The 25,508-nt window shown below is 42.9% G+C and overlaps 1 protein-coding gene across 8 annotated transcripts in view; it reads right to left on the bottom strand.

The window, feature by feature from the left end:
• The window catches only part of LOC148029740 (primase-helicase Twinkle, chloroplastic/mitochondrial-like), a 123,563-nt gene that overhangs the window by 47,253 nt on the left and 50,802 nt on the right, over positions 1 to 25,508 (bottom strand). For all 8 annotated transcript variants that reach the window (XR_015692090.1, XR_015692089.1, XR_015692091.1 and 5 more), the window contains exons 6-7: positions 12,172 to 12,243; positions 11,866 to 11,931 (exon numbers count right to left, since the gene is read on the bottom strand). Coding sequence is in view for 3 of the 8 variants with exons in the window: in XM_087686056.1 (XP_087542182.1) it covers positions 11,866 to 11,931; positions 12,172 to 12,243 (138 nt within the window). In the remaining 5 variants the exon portion in view is untranslated. The remainder of the gene's footprint in view (positions 1 to 11,865; positions 11,932 to 12,171; positions 12,244 to 25,508) is intronic.

Genomic DNA, 25,508 nt, shown 5'->3' with positions numbered 1-25,508 from the left:
AAGACTTACTGGATGCATTGTTCTACCGATTCATTTCTTCCATGAGTAGAGCACTGTCTACATCAGCATACAAAAGGATCGCATTAGAATCGGTCATAGCAAATTTGAATGTATTCCAACTCTCTGGTAGAGTGCAAAGCAAGAAAGTAGCCTTAAATTCCTCATCAATCATGAACTTCAAGGGTACCAGCTGGCTGAAAATGGAGTTAGACTCACTCAAGTAAGTAGACATTGCTATACACTCTTTTATACACAAATCCATAAGCTTTTTCAGCCAATACACTTTGCTTGCAGCACTCTTCTGTGCATACAGTTCTTCCATCGAGTCCATATAGCATATGCACAATCCAAACCTTCAATGTTAAACAGCAAGGCATCAGAAATCAATAGCTCGATGGTTGAGCGTGCAAGCTCATTTAACTCGTCCCAATCTTCCTGTTCCATATCTACGGGCTTTGCCTCTTTGGTTTTAATCGGCTTTGCTTGCTTCTTTTGCAATAGGATATTGTAGCACTGCTTTTGCCAAACTGCAAAGTTTTGTACTCCTTCAAGCTTCTTTATGTGCATGAGATTACTACTGTCATTGCTGCCAGCCATGATTCTTAGCCCAAATGTGACCAAAAAACAGCACATGCGGGCCCAAAACTGTCACCCAAGTGACCAAGGTACAAACAAGTACCAACCAGCAATAAATGACCACGTAGAAGCACAAATTTCAGATCTGTAATTAAATTTTCAGAAGCACCAAACCATGTGCTACAGCAGTCCACAACTGATTACAGCTGTTCCAAGGGCATATACATCACATTACATGAGAAATCCCAAAATTTAGCTGCAATTTCTGTTGTACATGTACCCACGGGCATAAAATTTGACACGAACAGCCAAAAGCCCCAAAAAAATTTTGCTCAAAGCATCAACCACACATCTACATTTTCTTTGTCATGCATAGAACAGGCCAGCAAAACCCCCAAATTTTACCAAGTGTTGATGTCCAAATTGCACGGAATTCAACCTGCATGTACATAAAATGACCAAATGCTGCACAGATTTTGCCCAAACTGCAAAAGCCCCAAATTGCACGGGGTCCAATGTGCATCAATGTCGAGAAATTGGGTAAGTTTCAGCCCAATTTGTGCATGTACATGAAAAGCCCCAAATGCCGGAGGCAAGATTTCACAAATTCCTGCAATTTCTGAGACAAATTTGCTTGTCTTGCATCACATTCCCCAAATCTGGGAAAAGCCCCACATTTTTTGGACCACAATTGCACAAATCTGACCTTTTGTGCATGGCGCGCTGTTGTGATGCTATGCGAACACTGTGAAAAAGCATGGAATGCATCATCATCCGACTTCTTTATTGATCTAGAGAGTCAATGTGATCTGAGTCATTAGTACTAGTGCGAGTTGCATGGATTATCCAAAAATACTAGATTTTTGGATAATTTTAGCCTATTTTTGATATTATTTATTGTAAAAATTCGAAAAAGTTAGAAAAGTTTCTAGATTAGGATGGCATGCAAAAAGCAAGTTACTTTTTCAGCTAGTTATGAGATTTTTCATAAGAAAAGACAGATGGGCAAAATCGCAAGCATCGCGATTACTGTTAACAGGCTGGGAGATCCGTGATCAAGCGTCCTGTAGTTTTACCCCCCTTCCAGAGCCAACGAAGCCATCAGATTTGGATTCCAAGCAACAAAGGAGTTGTAATTTTGATGCACGTTTTGTTCTATGAAGAAGCTCCAAGAGATCTAATGCCTGGAGATTGCTTCTGAGTAGTGCAAGGATTCCAGGTTCTTTCAATACATATTGATTCAATTCATTGTGCTTTGTCTTTGTTGTGTTTACCTCTTGTCTATTCTCTTTCTTCTCTTCCATCTCCTATTTCTACTTCCTTCTACCTCTGATCCCCGATGGATTCGACCTTTCAACAAAAACCCCTCCGACAACACGAACCCCGTCAAGAAAGGAGGATAGAAGTTGATTTTTTTTCTTTTAAAAAAATGATTTTCAAAGGTGTGACAGGATCCTTTGACCCCATACACATCCCTGACTAGACGTCGCCTGTGCCTACCAACCACGAACCCGTCGTCGCTTGTGCCTACCCGCCACGAGCCCGTCATGCAACTACTGCCCGATGGTCACGCTAGCGCCTGGTCGTTGTCTTCAGTGTTTGCGTCTGCTCACGATGCCTGCAGCTGTCGACTGTCCTCATTGCCTGCAACTACCCACGATGCCTACAGCTGTCGACTGTTCTCACTGCCTGCGACTATTGCCTGCCAGGGACTACCGCTCGTACCTGACTGCCTATTGACGTTCGTCGAGTCCACTTGGGACTCCTGCATAACACCCGAGCTGTCTCTTGCTTGCTCTGATACCAGTTTGTAGTGACGAGTCAGACACGAAGATCGAGACAGCGGGTGTTCCTAAGTCCCGGAGAGACCGAAAGAGTGAGAGCTGAGAGTGAGCACGTTTTTAGGTACAATGACGAGTGTGCCACTTTAGGTTTTTAGATAGATATATATGTGTAAGTACAAGTGCTAAGGGTATGTTCACACCCGAGCACATTTAAAGGCACAAGGGCCTTTATTCCCAACACAAACACTAAATGGTTTGACGCGATCGTTTAGTGCTATGATCAAGAATCAATTCAAATTCAAGTGAAACGTATTGAGCAATGTCCTTGAGCTACAAGACTTCCTCAATCAGAACTATCAATTAACTCGAACTGCTAGAGCTTGAGCTCTCAAGTTTCAAGAGAGTTTTTATGGGCTTAAAGCCCTTTTCTTCCCCTTGTTGAATAAGAAATAGATTTTGTATAAAAGAAACATTTCATATATTTCCAGCCTTAGGAAACAAGTTTCAATGCAATTAAGAGTAACCTTGAAACTCACCCAAATTCAAATTTGCCTTTAAATTCATTTACCAGCCCAACGACTAAATGCCATATATTGTCCCCCTTTCTCTAAGCATGCCATACACATAAGGGATGGCCATTGCAAGTGTGAAGGTATGCTAAAAGAGACAAAAGAACTAGAATGAATGAATGACAGATATTAATGCGTAAAGAAGATGATATAGATGTAGATGCACAAGGAGTGTAGATATCCAACAACCACTAACTCTCATGGGAGCAAGCAAGCTGAGGAAGAGTTTCGGGTGGAGAGTGTCATCTTCCATATACGGATCCGAGTTCATCAAAATCACCAAATCTAATGAAGATGCAACCGGTGGGAGCTGATAGTAATGTCATGCAGCAAACAAATATTAGTCGAAGATGTCTATGAGATTTAAAATCTGCCGAAGCCTCTAGAAAGTCTAATCACGACCAGCTAGAGATTCAAAACACAGATTAGGCTAAAAATAGCTTACTGATTACATGAACTTCAATGTCTCTATTGATTATGGGGGTGTACAAGAAGATAGATTCAAGGTTGGGGCAACTATATGGTAGGAGGACTTTGGATCCAATGGCCCTAAGCTTCAATAGTTGACTATTCACATCCTCAGCCAAGCTATGAACATCCCATGTATGGAGCTCATATAGCCAACTTGCATCCAACAAAAAAAAAGGGAATCAACTTCACACTAACAAGGCAACTATTTAGCCCTTGTTAATGCCAACTCATGTATGCTTATCTATGGTGTTGTTGCAACAATCGATCCTTTTGAGCAATGGGAGCAATAGTAGGAGCAAATGGCAAAGCATCAAGAGGACAGAGGAGGAGGCAAAGGATATAGTGGGGTTGGGAGATATGCAGATTGGTGGTCATGGTAGACCTATACCTTCTAATTTTAAATGATGATTATGATAGACTTGTAGCTTCTAATCCTAAGTGATCTTGTGATTATCACTTAACCCTTAAGTACTTGTTAGTTGCACTCTTTTGGCTATTCGTACTTGCTCATGATTATCAAGTTTTATCCTTTTGTTTATGATGATCATGTGAGAGTGCGCTGCGGAAGAGGGAATATGAACACGGAGGAAGAGAGAGAGAGAAAGCAGAAAATAAGGAAGAGAAATCTGCACTGACTGAAATGAATGCTGAATACACTGAAATGGACTGATCAGTCCCTGCACGCAGCCCACAGCGTCAATGAGGGCACCAGATCAGGCTGATGATGATGGCAGCACCACCACGGGGGAGAAGGAGTGTCGGAATCTGCAAGAAGACAAGTGACCAAGTGGGGAGGGGGGCTGCCAATAAATAGGCAACGGACAAACCCTAACCCTAACCCTAAAATGGGCGCCCCACAACAGTGACCAAAAAGTGGCCGGGCAGCCAGTGGCTGCCCACTAGAAGAGGCCAAAAAGAATTACACAACCTAAGATAGCCAGTCGAGAGTGACTAGCCTCCCCCATCATAACACATGACAGACATATCAGAGCTCCTAATGTCCTCGTCTGACTCAGACTGAGGCTCACAGGCAGGAGATGACAAGGCATGACAAACATGACTGCTAACACCCCCTCTCAGATCCTGGATGTGGCTGAAGGCCGAAGAGGAAATAGATCCTGGGGTGGCAAGAGGAATGCCAATGTCGATGAAGTTCGTCGATGTAGACTGCCGCTGAAGGAACTCCTCACGATCCTGGGAATCCCCCTCTAAAACACTAGGGGCCAGGGAATCCACAGCCGCATCACCGAGATCGTCCCCCTCTGAAAGGGATGGGGGGTACGAGGGAACCATCGGAAGAGAAGGTGGGGGATGGGAAGGAACCTGTGGAATAGAAAGTGCACAAGCGGGAACGGGTGTAGCAATAGACTGCCACGGAGGACCCTGCATCAAAGAAGGGGAATGGAGCCTGTAAAGCCCGCTCTCCTGCCAACCTGTAGATAAGACAGCTCCTGTAGAAGAATCCTCAATAACAACGGCATGCTCGGTGAAGATCACTCGTGTGCCAAGCCTCGTAAGGCCATAAACTGAGAGGAGGGGAAGGCCCAAATCCGGAACATGTAGGGCCTGTGAAAAGGAGCTCGAAGGGCAGTCGGTAAACAAAGGCAATGTGCCAACACCACTAATAGGCACCGATAAAATGTCACCAACAGTGACTGAACCCTCTGATGGACGGAGATCCTGTAACAAATCACCTCGGGGAGTCATATGACTCGAAGCACCACTGTCAACTAACCAAGGCTGCGCAGAAGACACTGCAGCCACGGAAGAAGGATCCTCCTCCAAAGCATGGATATGAAGGAACACTGACTCATGGGTAACAACTGGTGTAGAGGTAGAAGAAGGCTCCGATGTAGATCCATCCTTCGCTCCCGGACGAAGGTGAGGGTACTTCTTCCAGCATTTCTCCTCGGGATGTGTCCCTTTCCCACAGTGTGGGCACTTCGGTCTCTCTGAATCTGTGTCAAAGCCTGAAGAACTGTCCTTCTTCGTAGCCTTTGACTTCTTCTTCTTCTTCTGTCCTTCCGAACCTGCAACAAAGGCTCTAGTGGAGTCGGATCCACTAGCACTAACCTCTCTGAGTCGCTCGTCATGCTCCAAGACAAGCGGGGATAGCTCCTCCCATAGAAGCTTCTCACGGGTCCTCGATGTAAGAAGGCTGGTGTAGAAGACATCAAACCGAGGCGATGGCAGCTGAGTCAAAAGAATCATAGCCATGTCTTCAAAAGATATCGTCCGACCGAGGGATGCAAGCTCATCCCTCATATCCTGTAATCTGTTGATGTGGTCCTTCATGGAAGGACTAGCATCAATAGCGAGCATCCGCAACTTCTTTTCAAGAGATACCTGGTGGGCAAACGTCTTTTGTTGATAGAGAGACGCGAGCTTTCTCCACACGTCCGCTGCAATCTTCAACCTGTGAACATGAACAAGGACAGAATCCTGCAAACTCAGAAAGAGGAAAGATCGGGCTCTAGAATTGAGCCGATCCCATAAGGCTGCACGATCCATAGATGTCCCATCTGCGGGATCCACCTGAGGCCGGGGAATAGGAACAGAAACAAGCTCCCAAAGATCGAAGGAGTCCAAGATACACTCCACCTTGCAGGACCATAGAGAAAAGTTGGAGCCATCCAACCGGTCCTCTTTGGGCAGCTGAGGAAGTACGGGTACCTGTACAGGGGGTACCAAAGGCTGCATCGTCGGCCCACTGGAAGGGGATCGCCGAGATACATGAATAGAAGGGGGACGGGAAAGAGGAATAGACTCCGAACGACAGTCCTCGTGATAGAAATCACGCCTCCGTTCAGATGAGTGTCGAGACAAAAGCTCGTCATCTGAGTCATCAAAACCTGTAAACTGATGATAAGACATCTTCTAAATCTGCAAAACACCAAACACCAAAGAAAACTGTGCCGATGCCGAAGAATGACCACCAGAAGGGTCACCAACCACCAGAAGAACCACCAAACTCCAAGAAATCAGGTCGCCTATCACCAGGAGGTGAAAACGCAGCTGTGTTGGGCACAAAAGCCGGAGGGAAAGTTGCCAGGCACCAAAACGCAGCCAAGAAAAGAAGCGCCAGCTGGAGAAAAGCCGCCAGGAGGGAAAACGACCACCTTGGATGCAAAACGCAGCCTGTAGTGGAGTCGCCCAGCTGAAGAGAAGACCGCCCAGCTGAAAACGCAAGTAGACAGGGGCTGGTTGATGACATGGCAGCCTCTGGAAGGGGCTGAGGCAGCAAACGCAAATGTATAGACCACCTGGAGGGGCCGCCTGGCTGTTGGAGAGAAGGGGGGCAGCAACAGATGATAGGTGTGGTGTCTCTCCAGTCGATGAAGACCTCCGTGCTCTCAGTTTGGCGATGATACCATGTGAGAGTGCGCTGCGGAAGAGGGAATACGAACACGGAGGAAGAGAGAGAGAGAAAGCAGAAAATAAGGAAGAGAAATCTGCACTGACTGAAATGAATGCTGAATACACTGAAATGGACTGATCAGTCCCTGCACGCAGCCCATAGCGTCAGTGAGGGCACCAGATCAGGCTGATGATGATGGCAGCACCACCACGGGGGAGAAGTGTCGGAATCTGCAAGAAGACAAGTGACCAAGTGGGGAGGGGGGCTGCCAATAAATAGGCAACGGACAAACCCTAACCCTAACCCTAAAATGAGCGCCCCACAACAGTGACCAAAAAGTGGCCGGGCAGCCAGTGGCTGCCCACTAGAAGAGGCCAAAAAGAAATACACAACCTAAGATAGCCAGTCGAGAGTGACTAGCCTCCCCCATCATAACACATGACAGACATGTCAGAGCTCCTAATGTCCTCGTCTGACTCAGACTAAGGCTCACAGGCAGGAGATGACAAGGCATGACAAACATGACTGCTAACAGATCACTCATCAAGACATATGGTCCATGGACCATGTCTAGGCAGCAAGCTTTAGCCTTTTTGGCACACCTTTAACTTGATCATTGACAATTGTTCATATTTGTATTGCAGCTTGCTTCTACAAGTTATGAGTCATGACGTATATAGTCTACAGATTTTCAATAGTAGCTTCTACTATCATCATTCATTACATACCTTTGCATTTCTCTTTCTATCATGAGTTTAAAATTTACCTTACATGTATCAATAAATTCTCTCTTTAAAGTGAAATTCGAAATTCTCATAGTTTTATACTTGTAAGACTCCGATTTCAAGTTCTAGTAGGTTTTTCCTTTTCCACCTCAAAAGTGATAGTATAAAATGAATTTTTGTAATATTATCCCATTCCCTCGTCTCCATCCCTTGCTTTTGGACATCCCCCTTCGCATCCCCATCCCCATTCCCTGTCCTCCTTCCCCACCCCATGTGACTATGGAATATATTTCTACAAGTTCTAAAGGCTAGTATACCCTTGACTTATGAAGACACAATTTATTTGTAGCTAAGACTATGCGAGCTCCATTGAGGCCCCCCAAAGCTTGTTGCTGCCACACCAACATTTCCAATTGCCATCAACCTTTCCTCCTCGCCATCACAAACCCTTCCCCCCCGACTACTTTCTCCTCACCCTACCTCCTAGCCTCCACTTCACCTCCACTGCCTCTTCTACCCGCACCCACACCACAACCCCACCTCATCCTACTTGCAACACAACCCTTCAACTCTACTCCTAGCTGCATACCTAGCCACCTTATTGCTTCCCTCCTATTGGCAATTGCCACCACCCTACACAACCCAATGCCTATACTATCATAGCCCACTTGTTCTTCTCACACCCTCTCTTTCAACTCTTGTCATTTGTCTTATTGTTGCTCTCTCCTTGTGTAGCAACTGCCGCCCCCCCCCCCCCCCCTCTTTTTGTTAGTTGGCAAATAACTCACTCAAGACGTCCTCGGAGAAAAGCACCAATGTAAACATCTAGTCCAACACTAACACAAACAGCAATTTGACCCTAATCAAATATCTTGCATGTGTGCTCACTTGCTAGTACATGGCAGGTACGGTGTGTTCAAGTGACATCCCGAATCCTGATAAACCAAGGGTGCAGAGTGCCATGCACATGCAAGTAAGAAGGGGATCCTAGCCAAGACCTAATACCTAGATGTGAATAATCTAAGCTAACTTGAGAAAATGAAAACGAATTGTGCAAAGAAACAAAGGATCCTAAGCCTAATGTGCTTCACATAGAAGCCACAGAACCTAATATAGATGACACAAGTGTGGAGTATAATCCTATGCTACCAAGAGCATAAGAAAGAGAACATCCATGATCATGTTAAGAGGAAGGGACAGACAGAATTTAGAATGAATAGCACCAATAATATGCTCATATGAAGCAAGAGGTAATGTAATGCAAATACTTGGGGACATGCTTCTACCTCTAGAGCCTTTTCCATGAACATATTGATACTTCTCATGCTCTCATGGCGAGCCGTGACTTACAACCAAATCCTACACAACAAACGGAGTGCCTAAATCAAATGGATTGCATGAACCCAACAACAAACCTAGCTAAGATTAAGACTCAATGAAAGTGGCATATCCTCCCTAAGTGGAGAGGTGGCCAGCCGCCAACCTTACCAGCTGAATGCTCTAACTGATGTGCAGCTCCTCTAGGAATGTATAGAGAGGATTGAAGAGTGTAGTCAAAGCCACATTCTATGCATGTATTCGATGGATTTCACATCTGGCATCCATAAAACATTTGGTAAATTGGAGGAAGATGAGGGAGAGGATGTGTTTCTCCTTCTCATTGAGAGTATAATTCTGCCTTAGGGCCTCCAATAAAGGAGAGGCCAAAGAAGACACTCCCAAGAAAGAGGTGTCTAAGACAATGTGAATCTATTATGTCACTTGTGTAGTTTCTACAAATCAGGCTTTTCACAATAGCCATGCAGGATCCTCTTTAGAAGAGCACTAGCCTCAATATCATGTGGATATATGCTAGGGTTTGCATAGAGAAAACATAGTGTGCACAAGCACAACTAAAAAACTATGAAATCATACAAGCGTGCAAAGCACAAAAAGAGGGAGAAGATATATCTAATGAACGAATGTTGAAAATGAATGAGTAAATAAGATGATACAAATGTGGGTGCTTAAGGAGCGGAGGCATCCAACAACCAGTGACACTTGTGGGAGTGAACTAAGGGAGAGTGTTGGAAAGTGTCCTCCATATAAGGAGCCCAATGCAGCAATAACACCAAAAATGAGGTACACGAAGTAGATTGGAGCTGAGGATGATGTCATGTAGTAGCAGAGGGCCAATCGTGGATGAACTTGACTGAAACTGATGTTATGGATGACGAATCTGATGTCATGAAGCTGTAGCAACAAAAAATGCAGATTTGACGATGAAGACCAGCAATCCAAATTAGCTCCAGATGAAAGAGCAGCAGCAAGATGCCACATGGAAGGCTGAAAACAGGTCAACTGCATGCTGAGACTCGAAACACAGCTGTCATGAAGTCATTGACGAGTTGGCAAATAGAAGGTAACACCAAAGCAGGCTGATGGCAGCTGGCTGAGATGGGCCCACTTCCTTCACCATCGATTGGCCCTCAGCTGCTACATTGTCAGCTCTTGTCTACATCATTCTTGGTCTTTTTTCTGCACTCTGGATCGATACACGGATGACAACACTCTCCCACACACTCCCTCAGCCCACTTCTACAAAAGTCAATGGTTGTTGGACATCTCTGCTCATTGAGCACCCACACATCTATACCTTCTTCACTCATTTCATTTTAGCATTCATTCATTCATCAAGTACATCTTCCATTTTTTGTGTTTTGTCTGTGTTCACTGTGTTTTAGTCGTGTTCGTACACTCTTATGTCTTCTGTGCATATCTTGCAGAAATAGGAAAGTTTTTTTTTTAAATCCTCCCTTTTTAAGAATGGTATGTAGTTTTGTTTAGTTCAATATATAGATCACCAGGCAAAACTGATTGAAACATTCATTAAAGAAAATGGATAAATTTCCATGTGAAAACACTTCCTTTCAAGAAAAATCCCCAAAAGAAAAAAAAAGGATCAGTGACCTGGCTAGAAAAAATTTATTTATCTCAAAGACAGGCTAGCCACAAAAGTTAGAACCAAGGCAACTAAAACACTGTAAAACTCAAAGGACAGCCATAATGTTAAACTTCAGGTACAAATGTCTTAATAAAACCCAGTTTCTTTCGTGCCTATGGCTACAGCTTGCTTTTACAGGAGAGAACGTGGCAAGAACATCAACTCCCAAGTTTCAAATATCAGATTTCAATGTTATATACTTATCCGCATATTTCTTTCTTGTCAGCAACCATCTTTGCAGTATTGCTCTTTTTGTCATGATAATAGCTTAGAGTGATGGACCAGGTGCACTTGAGTAAGAAGAAACACTAAAGATTCACGTTGAGAGATAGTCTGATGAGGAAGAATAGTTAAATCTAGACAAGCTATGTGCAAAAGGAATGTCCAAGGGCTGGGGCATGTTAACTAAACTTAGTGATCTTATCTTTTGTATGGTCAACAGTTAAGATACGCTCACTTCTGTGACTAAACACATCAAGTAAATTGGGGGAAAACTAAACACTTCAGGATAAAGATACAATTACTTAGAAATGACTTGCAGCCAGGAACACACAAAAGAGTTGGAGACAACTTTGATGGTTGAAGGTGGTGTACTCCCAACCCCTTAAAGGAACGTATTTCCATTTCCCTCAGGACTGAGCTCAATTACAATAACTTGAACGTGAGAAAAGTACTGTTCATTCTTGCATATTGTGCAAAAGATCTACAAATGCCTGAATAGACTGGGGGCAATCCCAAGCCCAGGGCCATTCACGTAAGGTGTAAGAGTTGTTCATGACAGATTCTTTTTCTTGATTTTGGTGGCTGCCATAAACCATAAAGGCAGGTCTAAGGGTACGGTGTCAACTTTCAAGGCCTACCTGTTGCTCATTTTCAGATGTGGAATTTTCAGATCAAGTTATGGATTTGGCTAGAATCAGAACTGATATGATCTTTAACAAGAAGGCTTTGGTAGCTGCTCTTTATGGAGGCGCTCTCCTGAGGATGAGACACAAGTGCGCATTAGGGATGGGGGCTCAAGATAATGCAAGATGGACCACCCACTCTCACCCAATTTCACGGGGATAGTATTTTGAGTTGCTAGGAGGAACCCAGGTCAACTTTTCTGAGAGCTCCTTGACATTATAACTAAATACACCAGTTGGTGATACTAAAATTTCTTTTTTCTTCAAAAGCATACAGTATTTATTGCCTGCACACAGCAATGTTCCAACCTAGAGCTCGCAAGGATCCTTTTCTGTTTTTCTGAAGGTAAAGGGAAAAAGGGATAATGTTTCAGTGAAATCACAGTTCAAAAGTAAAAAGAGCTCGTTTTACATTGATTAGTGAATAAACTCATTGTGTCCAGGTGAGTCCAAAGAAAACTAGACTTGTATATTTTGCTGCTATGGTAAATTACCTCTTGGGACAAGTCAGCTAGCTGCAAGCACGACACTGTAAGAGCTGGTGCAGCACACAATTTCTCCTGTAGATATGTCATTAATGACATAAAACTATCAAAAAGAAAACTGCAAAAACACGATTTTTTTACATGGAGTTTATGCATTGCCTGAGACTATCATCATGGTTGCAGCTACAGTTTCACCAGAATTCTTATATAATACAATCCAATAAAGACCCTACATGCAGTCGATGCAACGCACCACACTATTCATTCACTGTGCACATGCCCTCACACTTTCACACAATCAATTGCAACATTCACCTGATCGCTAGAATCCACATGCTCGGAAACTTCTTGTTCTTTCTCCTTGTCGATTAGCCCATCAGATGTTTCCTACACCATCACGATAGTGCAGCTGAAAACCTAGTGGTCAACTCAGCATCCTACTCATTGTGCCATTAGCCAAAGAGGCAACAAAAATGCATTTTTTGATGTTTTTACAAATTTGGCAAAGGCTTTTTAGAGCAAACCTTGCATACAACATACCAAACAGAAAAAGAAAAAGAGTAACAAGTTCCTTCTAAGGAAACATCTACTAACTAGAAAACATTTACATGGTAACTCATTAAAAAGGATACAAGCATCAAAACACACTCCAGCATTACAGTGATTGAGTCAAACAAACACACATTCTCATGCCCAGTATACTAGACAATGAGAGATGTTTCAAGATGGCATTTCACCTCTCTCTTTAATAATGCCTAGGTCATCCAACAGCCCAAAAACTCACAACAAATGATCCTCACTGCCTGAAGGACTCCATGGGCAAGCTTTCTAGAAGCTACTTCAAGTTATTTACACATACTAAACACATGGAACAACACATCGTGGAGGACTTATTAATCTGCAAAGATAGAACCATCCATCAAGAGGCAGGTAGCACAATAACACAAGATGGAGGGGAAGGATCCCCATGAGATGCTGAGATATCATCCTGAGATGGGATCGGCTGAGGGGTGTGTCTCGAATTCAGAGGCATCCCTCTCCTGTCCCTGACAAGGGGACTGCCAAGAGGGTGGGGTACGAATCCTGAATAGCAGGAAAGTAGACAGCCATAGGATGGCTCAATGGTGCTCACATGGCTGAACACACACACACACACACTCTCTCTCTCTCTCTCTCTCTCTCTCAATTTCTCTCACACATGTGCACCCATACACATATATTGATTTTTTAAGTTCAAAAAGCTTTCCTTTTTCACAATCCTCATTAAGAAACTATGACTCATTGTACATAACATTTTTTATAATTGTGTATATCTCATCCCACCCCTGTCCCGGTTCCTTGGGTTTTGCCATCCCCATCCCCATTAAATCCATCCTCTCTCCCATGTTTCTATGGCCGATAGACATCCTCGAACTCATCATTTTCCATCTCTATATCAGGAAAATAGTACTTTCCCAAAGCAGAATACTCATCTATACATCCTGTAGGTGGATTAGGAAAGTACACCCATGAGGGGTAGCTAGTAGTATGTATTTGCATGTTGTCATTATGATCCTTGTGGACTTAACAATGCATGGACACTATTTTCACTATTCGTCCCCTTCCTTCTAGTTGCAACATTAGACAAAGTACAATCTCAACTAAGAGTTTAGATAGTATTGGGGGTAAAGGCGCATGTGCCTAACCATCTGTGTATTCATTACACTGGCAATACCCACACACACGTCCACTGCAGGTAGCGGATGCCCATCACTATCACTTCATTCTTTATTCTTTCAATGACCATTGAATAAGAAAAGGGCGGTCACACATTGTGACAGTTGGAGTTCCCACATACGATCTCTCTCTCTTGCTCTCTTGCTCCATCCACCATAGCTCTTGCTTTGCTCTTGTTTCCACTTGTGTGCTTCCACTTGGGCTCTACCTTTACCATACTCGGAGGTTGTCTTTGCTGCGATTCGAGATCCATTCGAAATATGACACACTCTATAACTCATAACCTCTGCCTTAATCCCAGAGATATGAAAGTTTAAGGTTCAATATTCACTACATATTGTGTTTGCTGCATTAGCACTGTATATTCATTATTCATTTACTTTATCATTCATTGTGTTCACTATCTTTGAGTTTACTCTAACCCTAACCCTATTGTGTTCTGAGTTTATCAATCTGTGCTTTGTCATACAATTTCACGCTTTTTGCATTTAGAGCATTTCTTCAAAAAAATAACTCATGGACCTTTGTATGAAGAAGGGGACCTCCATGTAGCCCACTTGAATGAGTTTCATTCTATTTTCGACCACTTGTCTTTGCAAGGAACTGCATTTAAGGACAATCTTCCTCCCTTGTTCTTACTAGTTGCATCGCTAGAGTCATGGGACACATTCCGTACTACTATCTGTGCAAATATTTCTATTGATGGTGTCATGAGGACGTGTATTTTTGAAACCTCACTTAACATGTGGATTAATTTTCAATCACATGGTTAAGTAAATGTTGCACGTGTGAGGTGTAATTGGGGTTAGAGTAAATTTATAAGCCCAAGAACCGAGGAAATCACAGGATATCAAAGACAAAAGTTGCTATAAGTTAAGCCACACAGTTACTTGGTGGTATCTGGTGCCAGTTGTTGGCCTAGGTCATTCATTCGGCCATAAGTGTTAGTTGGTGACACTATGGAAGTGAGGTTAATGATACCTAACATCAATCTTATGGTCAAAGATGATGCAAAGACACTCGGGAATGGATGTTACCTAGCCAATTTAATTATTGGCCAATCAGATTAATTTTCAGTATTTAAAGACTGAAAATTAATATTTAATTATGGATAATGCTGGAAAAACCATTTAGGAAGGTTGCCACTTGTCAAAAATGCCCATGCAAGACTCAAAAACGTCTTTAGAGGTTGGAGAGAGACATTTTTAGTGTATTCAGCATGCAAGAGAGAGGAAGGAGATGTTGCTGGACTAATATACAGCCATTGGAGGACCTTCTAAGGTAGCCAGGGATAGGAGAAGACCAATCAACAGCAGGTGACAGTATCTACAAGCTACTAAGACAGGGCAGCAACAGTAAATGACTGATTTTCATTAGTTATTTGCATCTACAAGCTGTTAAGACAAGGCAACAGCAGTAAATGACAGATTTTCTTCAGTTCTTCGCAAAGAAAATCTGAATTTTTTCTCTCCTTAGCATTCTATCTCATCTCCAACATTTCTACAACCTTGCTTCAAAGATTACAGCATTGAGATCACCAGAGGCTGAGAAATTTCAGATTTCTCTGCTGTAAATCCTAATCTACAACAAAAATTAGAGTTTAGCAGCAGCCTCGAGAAATGTTCCAAAAATTAAAAGCTCCAAGACTTGGATTCAATAGGGTTGAAGCTGTTTTTAGTCTATTGAAGTGGAGGGACTAGCAAATCATTGAATTTGGGGTAGTTTCCATCTCCATTACAGCAGGTGAAGGCCAATTGATTGCCCGAGTGAAGAGGCAAATCAAATTGAAGACTTGCTGGTCATTTTGGACAAGGGAAGTTGGAATACCGAAAGGGATTGGAAGAATCCCATTATACATCAACTTCTTCTTCAATTAAGTTAAATAAATACTGAAAGGGGCGCCAATTTTGAGACCAACAGGTGTCAAAAGATGACGTACCAACGAGACAATAGGGTTGGCGCGAAGGAACAAAAGAAGTGAACTCAGCAAACATGGAGAAGAGAAGAGAAGAGAAGAGAGAAGAAACTCTGATGAATGGAATGATGAAGTTATGAATCATGGAGTGAATGTGATACAAGGGAACAAGGGTGCCGTAGCACAAGGAAGATGATGAAGACAGCCACGTACCATGAACCGCAATGTCCTCCTGAAGGGGTGTGAGGATAGTGGAGAGGCTGGAGAGAAGAAGTGACGGACTGAATGAATCAGCCATAAGGAATGAATGAGAGAGTGGCCAATAAATAAGCACAGTCAGTCTAGGATGGCGCCCCTTTTTGGGGCTACAAACCCTAAACGCAAAAGGCAGAAACACAAAAAACGCAAACTATGGGTGAAGGGTTTCTCAACACCCCCTCTCAGGCCCAAAAAGGGAAACAAGAGAAGAGTGAGGTGGAGATGCAATGCTACATGCTGAAGAATGCTCATGCAGCAGGTGCCACTTGGACAATGTCCCTCGAGGGGAAATTGTTTACTTGCCCAAGGGCCCTAGTATATAGATGATGAAATCATTCAATGTATAGGAGGAATGTCGGACTTTGTGTGGTGCCGAGAACCATAAGGATATGCCCGTACTCGATCTCGGGAGGTGGTTGCATGCTGACTAAGGAACGAAGGAAAGAAGAGGAGGAAGAAAATGGAGAGGATCCCTAGGATCCAAGATTTCCACCGAAAAGGGAACTTGCAATAAAAAACAGTAGACAAAGTGAATTGGAGAAACCAAAACTCAACCTCGGGAGAGAAGCCACTAGCTCCGTGCATCCATGCTAGAAGGAATACGAAGGCCTCATCACCAAGTCGCGGCTGAACCTCCGAGATCCCAATCTACGTAGTACCTGAAGATCCTAGGTATCAGTAGAAGAGATGACTGGTTGAAGACAGCCACCCCAAGAAAGTAGAGCATGGGTAAAAAAAACTTCATGTGGAGTAGGTTCCCCCTTTGAAGTGGAAGTTGGAGGGGCCCCCGCTGAAGTCGAAGAAGTAGATGCCCCCTCTGAGGGCAAAGAAATAACATCCCCCTCTGAATCCCCCTCTGAAGTAGATAGGGAATCCAAAAACTCATGGATTACGAACTCTAAAATGTCTGATGACGAAGGAATGCCGCCAATCATGCCGAAGAAGGTATCTGGGATGCTGAAGAAATCCCAGAGGTAGCCTCTCGAACTTGAGTAGTCGAGGGTAGGGAAGGGTGTGGCTCAGAATGAGCAAGAGGTGGGCAATAGTCATCGTCTCTCGATGGAGCGGATTGGGTAGCCGAAGAAGAGGAAGGAGTCGAGCAACCACTGTCTCTCGAAGGAGCGGATTGACGAGGAGACGGTATCAAACAATCACTCTCTCTCAATGGAGCGGACTACAGATCTGTAGGTCGTGGAAGCCACTGTACCTGAAAATAAGTGGAAGAAGACTGCCGCTGCCATTGCGACAATCTCCGGGAGGTCGTAGCGCCAATTGATCCTCCATGTGCTCGAAAGGACTTAGTGCGCATCAGATGCGTCTTATTGCCTTGAGCATAGTACTCTGATAGCTGATGCAGAACAATCTTTGTGGCCCAGAAAGAAGAGGTGGCACAAGGAGTGCCTGGTGGAAGACACATGTACTTTGGAGGGGTGTAAAGCAAAGGTCGAAGTCGGCAAGCATGGGTGGTGTGTTTGGTAATGCCACAGTAGGAGCACCCAGTAGTCTGGTCATCTGTTGGTAAAGAAGCCATGGATACCAGTGTGCCTTGCTAAAGAAGAAAGAGATTAGTCACCATGAACCACGAACCGCAATGTCCGCCTCAAGGGGTGTGAGGGCAGTGTGAAGCACGAACCGCAATGTCAATCTCAAGGGGTGGGAGGATAGTGGAAGGGCTAGAAGTGAGCTGCCAGTGGGAGGAGGATGCGATCGGCAGTAAGAGGTTGCAACCAGTAGAAAAACGCAGGTGAAGAGAGAGAGAGAGACTAAAAACGCAGGCAGGACAGCCTGCAGGAGAGAGAAAGACTAAAAACGCAGGAAAAAACAACAGCAGCAGTCAATATGCTGAAATCAGCTCTGAACAGTGTATTATAGGCACCAGACTGTTGTAGATAGCAATGGACAACTTGGACCGCAATGTCCTCCGCATTTGGGATATGGGCAACAAGCTGAAATACCTGAAATTTGCAAAAACGAGATTGTTTTCTGAATGGAGAGTGATCAGTAACAATCATTATGCTATAAACAGCTACAAACTGCGGGTGGAAGGCTGGAAACAGGTGCTAGACTGTAGATGACAGCAAGGGACACCTAAGACTGCGGTGTCCTCCGCGAAAGGGGTGTGGGCAGCAAGCTGAAAACACCTAAAACCTGCAAAAACGAGATTTTGATGCAGCGGAAGAAGAAGGTAAGTGGATGCTGAACCCGCCACCGGTCTTTGCCTTCACTGGAGTGGAGGATCTTTGCCGCCGTTTGAGCAGATCCAGCTCTGATACCATGTCAAAAGATGACATACCAGCGAGACAGTAGGGTTGGCGGGGAGGAACACGGAGTGAACTCAGCAAACATGGAGAAGAGAAGAGAAGAGAAGAGAGAAAAAACTCTGATGAATGGAATGATGAAGTTTTGAATCATGGAGTGAATGTGATACAAGGGAACAAGGGTGCCGTAGCACAAGAAAGATGATGAAGATAGCCACGTACCACGAACCGCAATGTCCTAAAGGGGTGTGAGGGTAGTGGAGAGGCTGGAGAGAAGAAGTGACAGACTGAATGAATCAGCCGTAAGGAATGAATGAGAGAGTGGCCTGTAAATAGGCACTGCCAATCTAGGATGGCGCCCCTTTTTGGGGCTGCAAACCCTAAACGCAAAACGCAGAAACACAAAAACGCAAACTGCAGGTGAAGGGTTTCTCAACAACAGGGTGTCCAATGTACAAGATTATATAGTAAAGTGTGCAGTTCAGTTTTTCTGAATTTGTCAATTGCTGTAAATAGTGCTCAATCAGGTTATTTACCACCCTATCCAAGAAGAAAGGTTGGTTACAAATGGGCTGAAACTGCAAGATGTAGAGGGTATTCTCTTGAGTGAAGAGGTTAACAAAAAGAATATAGATGCTTCCTACACCTCTCATGCTTGACAATCAGAGGCGATAATGTTAGGAGCGGTAATGACCATCGTGGGAGAGATTCAAAAGTCTCATTCTCAATCATGTGGACAGTCTCGCAATAAGTCCCATGGCCATAAGTCCGCATTGACTTGTCACTATTGTGGGAAGCAGTGTCATATTCGGTCATAGTGCCATAAAATACGTAATGACAAGCGCAAAGAAAAGGGACATGATAAAGTACAGGAAAAGAATGATAATCCCAACATTGTCCCTAGCAAGTCCGGTGTCAAGATTAAAAAGATTAATGTCATGCAGATTGATTCTGATGATGACTACATACTTGCCACTTATTCTCTTAAAGTTTCATAGTTAACTAATGTCTCGTCTATCTATGCTAAAAGTTGGCTACTTCATTCAGGGACTTTATTTCACATCATCTCTCATCGAGAATGATTCCATTTCTACCGCAGCATAACAAGATCAATCAAACTGTGGCATTTGATATTATTGGTATTAGAGATGTCTAACTACAGTTTCCTCCAAGCAGTATGTTTACTATAACCCGTGGGAATCTTGTCCTAGCACAAGATGCCAAGTCTAGCACTCTTTATCCCTTACTTGTATTTGGATCTATCGATCATGTTTTGGCAGTGGCTACAATACGATATGTATCGTTAAGGCATCGTCGCCTTTAACACATGTCCTTAAAGGGATTGAAAATACCTACCTGTTTGCAATATCTTCTGCTCCATGACAATAAGTGTTTTAACTCTCATGATCACTGTCTTTATGATAGATAAACTCATAATTTGCATAAGAAGTCTAGGCCCTGGCATTACGTACATGGATAAGCCTCTAGCTCTTGTTCATTCTAATGTTTGTGGACCTATACCCTACAAGTCTTTAGGTGGCGCGAGTTATTTCGTTGCTTTTATTGATGATTACTCACATTAGGTCTAGGCATACCCCATAAAGCAAAAATTGAAAGTCTTGGCTACCTTTCAACGTTGGCTTGCTTTTTCCAAGAACCAATCTGGGTATAGGCTGAAACAATGGGGGAGAGTATATCTCTAAAGTCTTTGAGCAATTTTGTGATGAGAGAGGTATTAAGCACAAGTTGACTACCCCGTACACCACACCCCAAAATGGTATAGCTGAGCGCATGAATAGGACAATTCACAAGCGAGTTCATAGTATGCTTAGCCAAGTAGGCTTACCATAACACTTTTGGGCTAAGACAATTAGTATTGCTGTACATTTGATTAATCAATCTCCATGCACCACTCTTGACTATCAGGTTGCAGAGAAGATATGGTTTGAAAAACCTCCATCATATGCTCATTTGCGTATCTTTGGTTATGAGGCTTTTTGCCATGTTTCCAAGGACAAGCACAATAAGCTGGATCCTAAGTCCGTGAAATGCATCTTTCTTGGTTATAGGGATGCAGGTGAGATGGGCTATTACCTATGGAATCCACAGGCTCAAAAGGCCATCTATAGCCATGATATTGTTTTCATGAGGAGAAGATGCATAAGCAACCTAAGCAAGGTGATATTTCAAGAGGAGCCTCATGTTATTGTACAATCCATTAGATATCCTGCAGTAGCTGATGCTCCCACTAGCCCAAGAGCATGATCTTAGACAAGATGTACCAGTCCCATAGCTTAGTCTACTAGAGATAGAAGTCAACCTAATCAGTTTACGCCCTCTTAATGGTGACAGATACTTGTAAGCCTCTTACCTATGATGAGACCATGCGCAAAGGTGATAATCACTCTTAGGAGAGCGCCATACAGTCAGAGTATGACTTGTTGAGCTAAAGCATGCATTACTTGCTGATTAGCCTCTTAAACAACACACTAAAAAATGCTCTTTTAGAGTAAAACCCTAAAATGGGGAGCAATTCGAGAGAGTTCAGTGAAAACCCTAATTTTTGGGACGCCCTTCCACATCTATAAATAGACAAGCTGCCCCCATTCAGCCTTATTCCGTTTGTGCAGGTTTCACACTCTCTAGTGCAGATTTCAGCCATCAGTCTACCTCCACGTGGCTGTCCAGCCCTCGCGATTGCTGCCACCTCTCCCTCCAACCTCGCAGTGCCCTGCCGCCTTCTTCCAGTTGTTGCCCACTGTCAGGCGCCATCTCCCACGCTGCGTTTGGCCTCCAGCTGCCGTTGCCAGCATCTCCAACATCAGGTGACATCCTACAGTCTGTGTTTGCATCCTTCTGGAGCCGCCTGGTATCGTCTCCCCACTCTATAGATGTCGCCTCTGTCTCTGGCAGCCCTTCGTGTCAACCTTTTGCAGTTCTCTCTCTTCACTCTCCGATTGGTGGTCACAGACTTGGGATCCGTCTCCGATGGACGTCACACTCCGAAGTTGCTCTGCCCTTGAGCACACTGTACACTCTCACATTCATTTACAGCATTCATTCACTTCAGAGTTGTGTTCTCTCTCTTCCTTCTTCTGTTTGTGTTTGAGTTTTGAGTTTTGCGTTTAGGGTTTGAGTTTTGCCCTCTGTGTCTGTGCCTGTGTTTGTGTCTGTGTCTGTCTCTTTGTGTTTCTGTCGTAGTCATACACTCTTTGTGTCCTCAATGCAAACCCTAGCAGTTTTCTTCACATGGTATCAAAGCCGATGCTCTTGTAAAGAGTATCCTGCGGATATTATGGAGAGCTAGTCTTTGTGCGAGGCACACAATACGACTCGTAACCGAATCACAATGTCCCAGACACCTTCTCAAGTTCCTATGATGTCTTATCAAGCTTCTCCATCACCGAAGGCCCTAAGACAGCATTATGGACTCAGTGAGGAGGACAACACTCCACTTTCACCTTCACCTTCGTTTTCTACTCCTATTCTAAATTTCACTAACATGACAAAGGAGGACTTTGAGGAGTACTGTGAGATGGATTCGTAAAGACAGAGAGAAAACCATGAAACTACTTCTGAGCACCAGTGATTCTTTTCCTCCCAACCACGCCTAGATCCGTGCTGGCCCTCTCACTCGGATTCCTTTGCCAGCCGTCAACTTCCTGGAGTCCTACTATTCCTGGACTCTCTAGGCTCCCCTTAACCCCGTTCGGGCGCCCAAGAGCCCGGACGGTCATTCTCGTGCATGTTCCCCTAGATTTACCTTAATGTGACATTAAATGTCACTTTTAATGTCACATTCCATATTTATGACCTTAATGTGACATTAAATATCACATTTAATGTGACATTAATGTCACATTTCCTTCCCCTTAAGAATCGGTTTCGTCCTCGAAAACGATACTTGGAAGGTCTAACTGTAAATCGGAAAACCTTTTCTTTAAAGTACTTACTCGCTCCCATGTTGAGCTTTCTTCTGAACAATCTTTCCACTTAACCAAACATTCTTGATAAATAGTATTCCTCGTTCGTCTATTACGAACATTTAATATTTTTTCTGGTTCATGTGGATTAGATTGGTCATAGAATAACTCCTCAATATCATCGTTTAAGATTACATTATCCAAATCACCCAGCTTTTTCCTTAATTTACTTACATGAAAAACTGGATGTATTTTACTACCAGCAGGTAGTTGGAGCTTGTAAGCCAATTCTCCCACCCTTTTAAGTATTATGAAAGGACCACAATACCTTGGTGAAAGCTTTGGACAGTGTCCCTTTTTCATAGTTTTAGTTTGTTCAGGCACCTTAAGATAGACCAATTCTCCTTCTTCAAAGGAGATGTCTCTTCGATGAGGATCTACATATGCTCTAGCTCGATTTTGAGCTTTTTTAATATTTTCTTGAGCAAATTTTAACATACTATTCATATCCTCCAAAAAGTCTTTAGCTGCCTGAACCTTTTCCTTATGCAGTCCTACTGCAAAAGGAGCTCTGGGCTGAAACCCATACATTAACATAAATGGACTATATCCAGTGGAAGAGTGCTTGGCACTGTTATATGCAAACTCTGCTATCGGCAAATACTCTTCCCAATTAGTTTGCCTTTTACTTACATATGCCCTAAGCATATCTTCAAGAATTTGGTTAACCCTTTCAGTTTGCCCATCTGTTTGCGGGTGATCCGCCGTACTCATGCTAAGTTTAGTATCCAATTTCCTAAATACCGCACGCCAAAAATGGCTATCAAATTTTCTATCCCGATCAGAAACTATATTTGCCGGAAGGCCATACAATCGGTATATGTTCTCTACGAACAATCTAGCCAATTCTGGTGTTTTAACATCAGTTGAAGTTGGAATGAACCTAGCCATTTTGGTTAACCTATCTACAATCACCCACACAGAGTCGTGCCCCCTATGTGTTCTAGGTAGAGCAGCAATAAAGTCCATGGAGATACTCTCCCATTTTCCCGAAGGAATTTCTAATGGATGGAGAAGTCCTCCCATTTTTAATTTTTCAGCTTTATTAACCTGGCATTTATTACATTTGACCACATAGGCAAGGACGTCCTTATTCATTCCGCGCCAATAGAACTGCCTTTTAATAAGACTATAAGTCTTATTAACTCCTGGATGTCCCGCACTAGGGGTATCATGACACTCAAAGAGTATCTGGCGCCTTATTTCTATATCTTTAGGGACACATACCCTACCCTTGTAGAGTAAATAACCATTATCAATGGTAAAATTCTTCCACTTGAATCCAGTTTGAGCAACCCCTAATGCTCCATTTCCTTGTTGAACATCCTCAGATATTCCTTCCTCATTAGAAGCACTTTCATTTGGATCCCCATTTTTTATTGCTTCCCATATGTTGGAATATGCCGGATCAACCTGGCATTTCCCTTTTAAAGATTCAAGCAAATTGGAAGTGAACTGAGTAAAACTCAATTCATTAATGATGGGCATTCTGCTGAGTACATCAGCTACTATATTATACTTTCCTTTTCGATATCTTATCTCATAGTCGAACTCTTGGAGGAGTTCGGCCCATCTGGCTTTACGCCCGTGTAAATCTGGTTGATCATTAAGCCACTTAATGCTTTCATGATCCGATAAAATTAAAAGTTTGGCACCATACAAATAGTGCCTCCATTTCTTCATTGCATGTACTATTGCATACAGCTCCCTCTCATAAACAGAGTAGTTCTGTTTTGCACGATCTAATTTCTTGCTTTCAAAAGCAACTGGTCGACCTTCTTGTAATAAGACCGCGCCTATTGCCTTATCACTGGCATCAGCTTCAACCACAAATGATTTATTGGGATCCACTATTAATAGTACTGGAGCTGTAGCAATAGCTACCTTAAGTTTTTGAAAACTTTCACTTTGGTCTGTTCCCCAATTAAAACTTTTCCCTTTCCCTTTAAGTTGGTCTGTCATTGGAACAGCTATTTTGGCATAATCTCGAATGAATCTACGATAAAATCCAGATAAACCTAGGAAGATCTGCAGCTCTTCCAGGTTCCTTGGAGGTGGCCATTCAATAATTGCCCTTACTTTTTCTGGATCCATGTTGATTCCGTCTTTCGAGATAATATGCCCCAGATATTTGACCTCTTGTGCAAAGAATTCACATTTAGTTTTCTTCGCATAAAGGGAATGTGTTCTTAACAGTGGAATACTAATTGTAAGTGTTCCAAATGTTCTTCTCTTGATTTACTAAAGATCAAGATATCATCCAAGAAGACTACTACAAAATGTCCTAGATAGGGCTGTAAGACACTATTCATCAGCTTCATAAAGGTAGCTGGTGCATTAGTGAGGCCAAAAGGCATCACCAAAAAATCATAATGCCCGTATCTAGTATGAAATGCCATCTTGGAAACATCTTGTGCCTTAATTCTTATTTGGTGATATCCTGATCTTAAGTCTATCTTTGTGAAGAATTTTGCCCCTTGCAATTGATCAAAAAGATCTTCCATTCTGGGCATAGGAAATTTATTCTTCACCGTTATTTTATTAAGTGCTCTATAGTCAACACAAAGTCGCATAGAACCATCTTTTTTCTTTACCCATAAAATTGGTGAAGCCCAAGGTGAATTACTAGGTTGAATAAACCCTTTATCCAGGTAATCCTTAATTTGTCTTTCAACTTCTTGATGCTGTGCTTCACTTAACCTATACGGTGGTTTTGAAATTGGGTGTGTATCCTTATTTATATCAATTGGGTGATTTATATCACCCCTATCTGGTGGAAGGCCACTTGGTAAATCAGAAGGAAACACATCTCTAAAATCATCTAATAAACTATTCAATTCATTATTAACATTCAACTCACAAACATAAGAAAAATGTTGCTTTATATTACAGAAAGTAAAAGTATTCTGTACAGGAAGAGACCATAGCATATATACCTCACAAACTTCCTTCTTTATCAGCTTCTGAACTTCAGTAGAACACAGCAAAGGATTATCAGATACTTCATGTTCACCTTGAATGACAAAAGTCTTACCATCCCTTTCAAATTCCAGTGTATTATGGTGATAGCTACGTTTTAAGGATGGTTCCAATCCCCATAGCCACTCCCTCCCTAGAGCAATATCAGCTCTTTCCATGTTCATTATTTGGAAATCAAGCTTATCTTTATATCCTTGAATCTCAATTTCCAAATTGGATACCATTGTATCCCATATTTTATTGTCTTGGCCTTGCATCATACGAACAACATATTGATGCTCACTGTTTTGTTGGGGAAGTTTCAATTTTTTTACAAGTGCATAATTTATAAAATTATGTGTGGCAGAGTCATCAATCATGACTCTAACCCGTTTTCCAGCTATCAATCCATGTACTCTAAGTAAATCATGTGGCCCAAAAGTAGGCTGCCACATAGAAGTTGACATACAACACTTATGTTGTACATCCATGTGCAAGACCTCTAAAGATTTATACTTTTCATGGCCCTTTAATTCTAAGGTCTGCACTACATGGATTTGTTTT

The sequence above is a fragment of the Lygodium microphyllum genome, chromosome 10 (genome assembly GCF_053477565.2).
Source record: "Lygodium microphyllum isolate KBCC chromosome 10, Lygodium_microphyllum_v1.1.10, whole genome shotgun sequence".
Lineage (NCBI taxonomy): Eukaryota > Viridiplantae > Streptophyta > Polypodiopsida > Schizaeales > Lygodiaceae > Lygodium > Lygodium microphyllum.
Note: the sequence above shows the minus strand (reverse complement) of the source record. Positions and strands in the feature narration are given on the sequence as shown.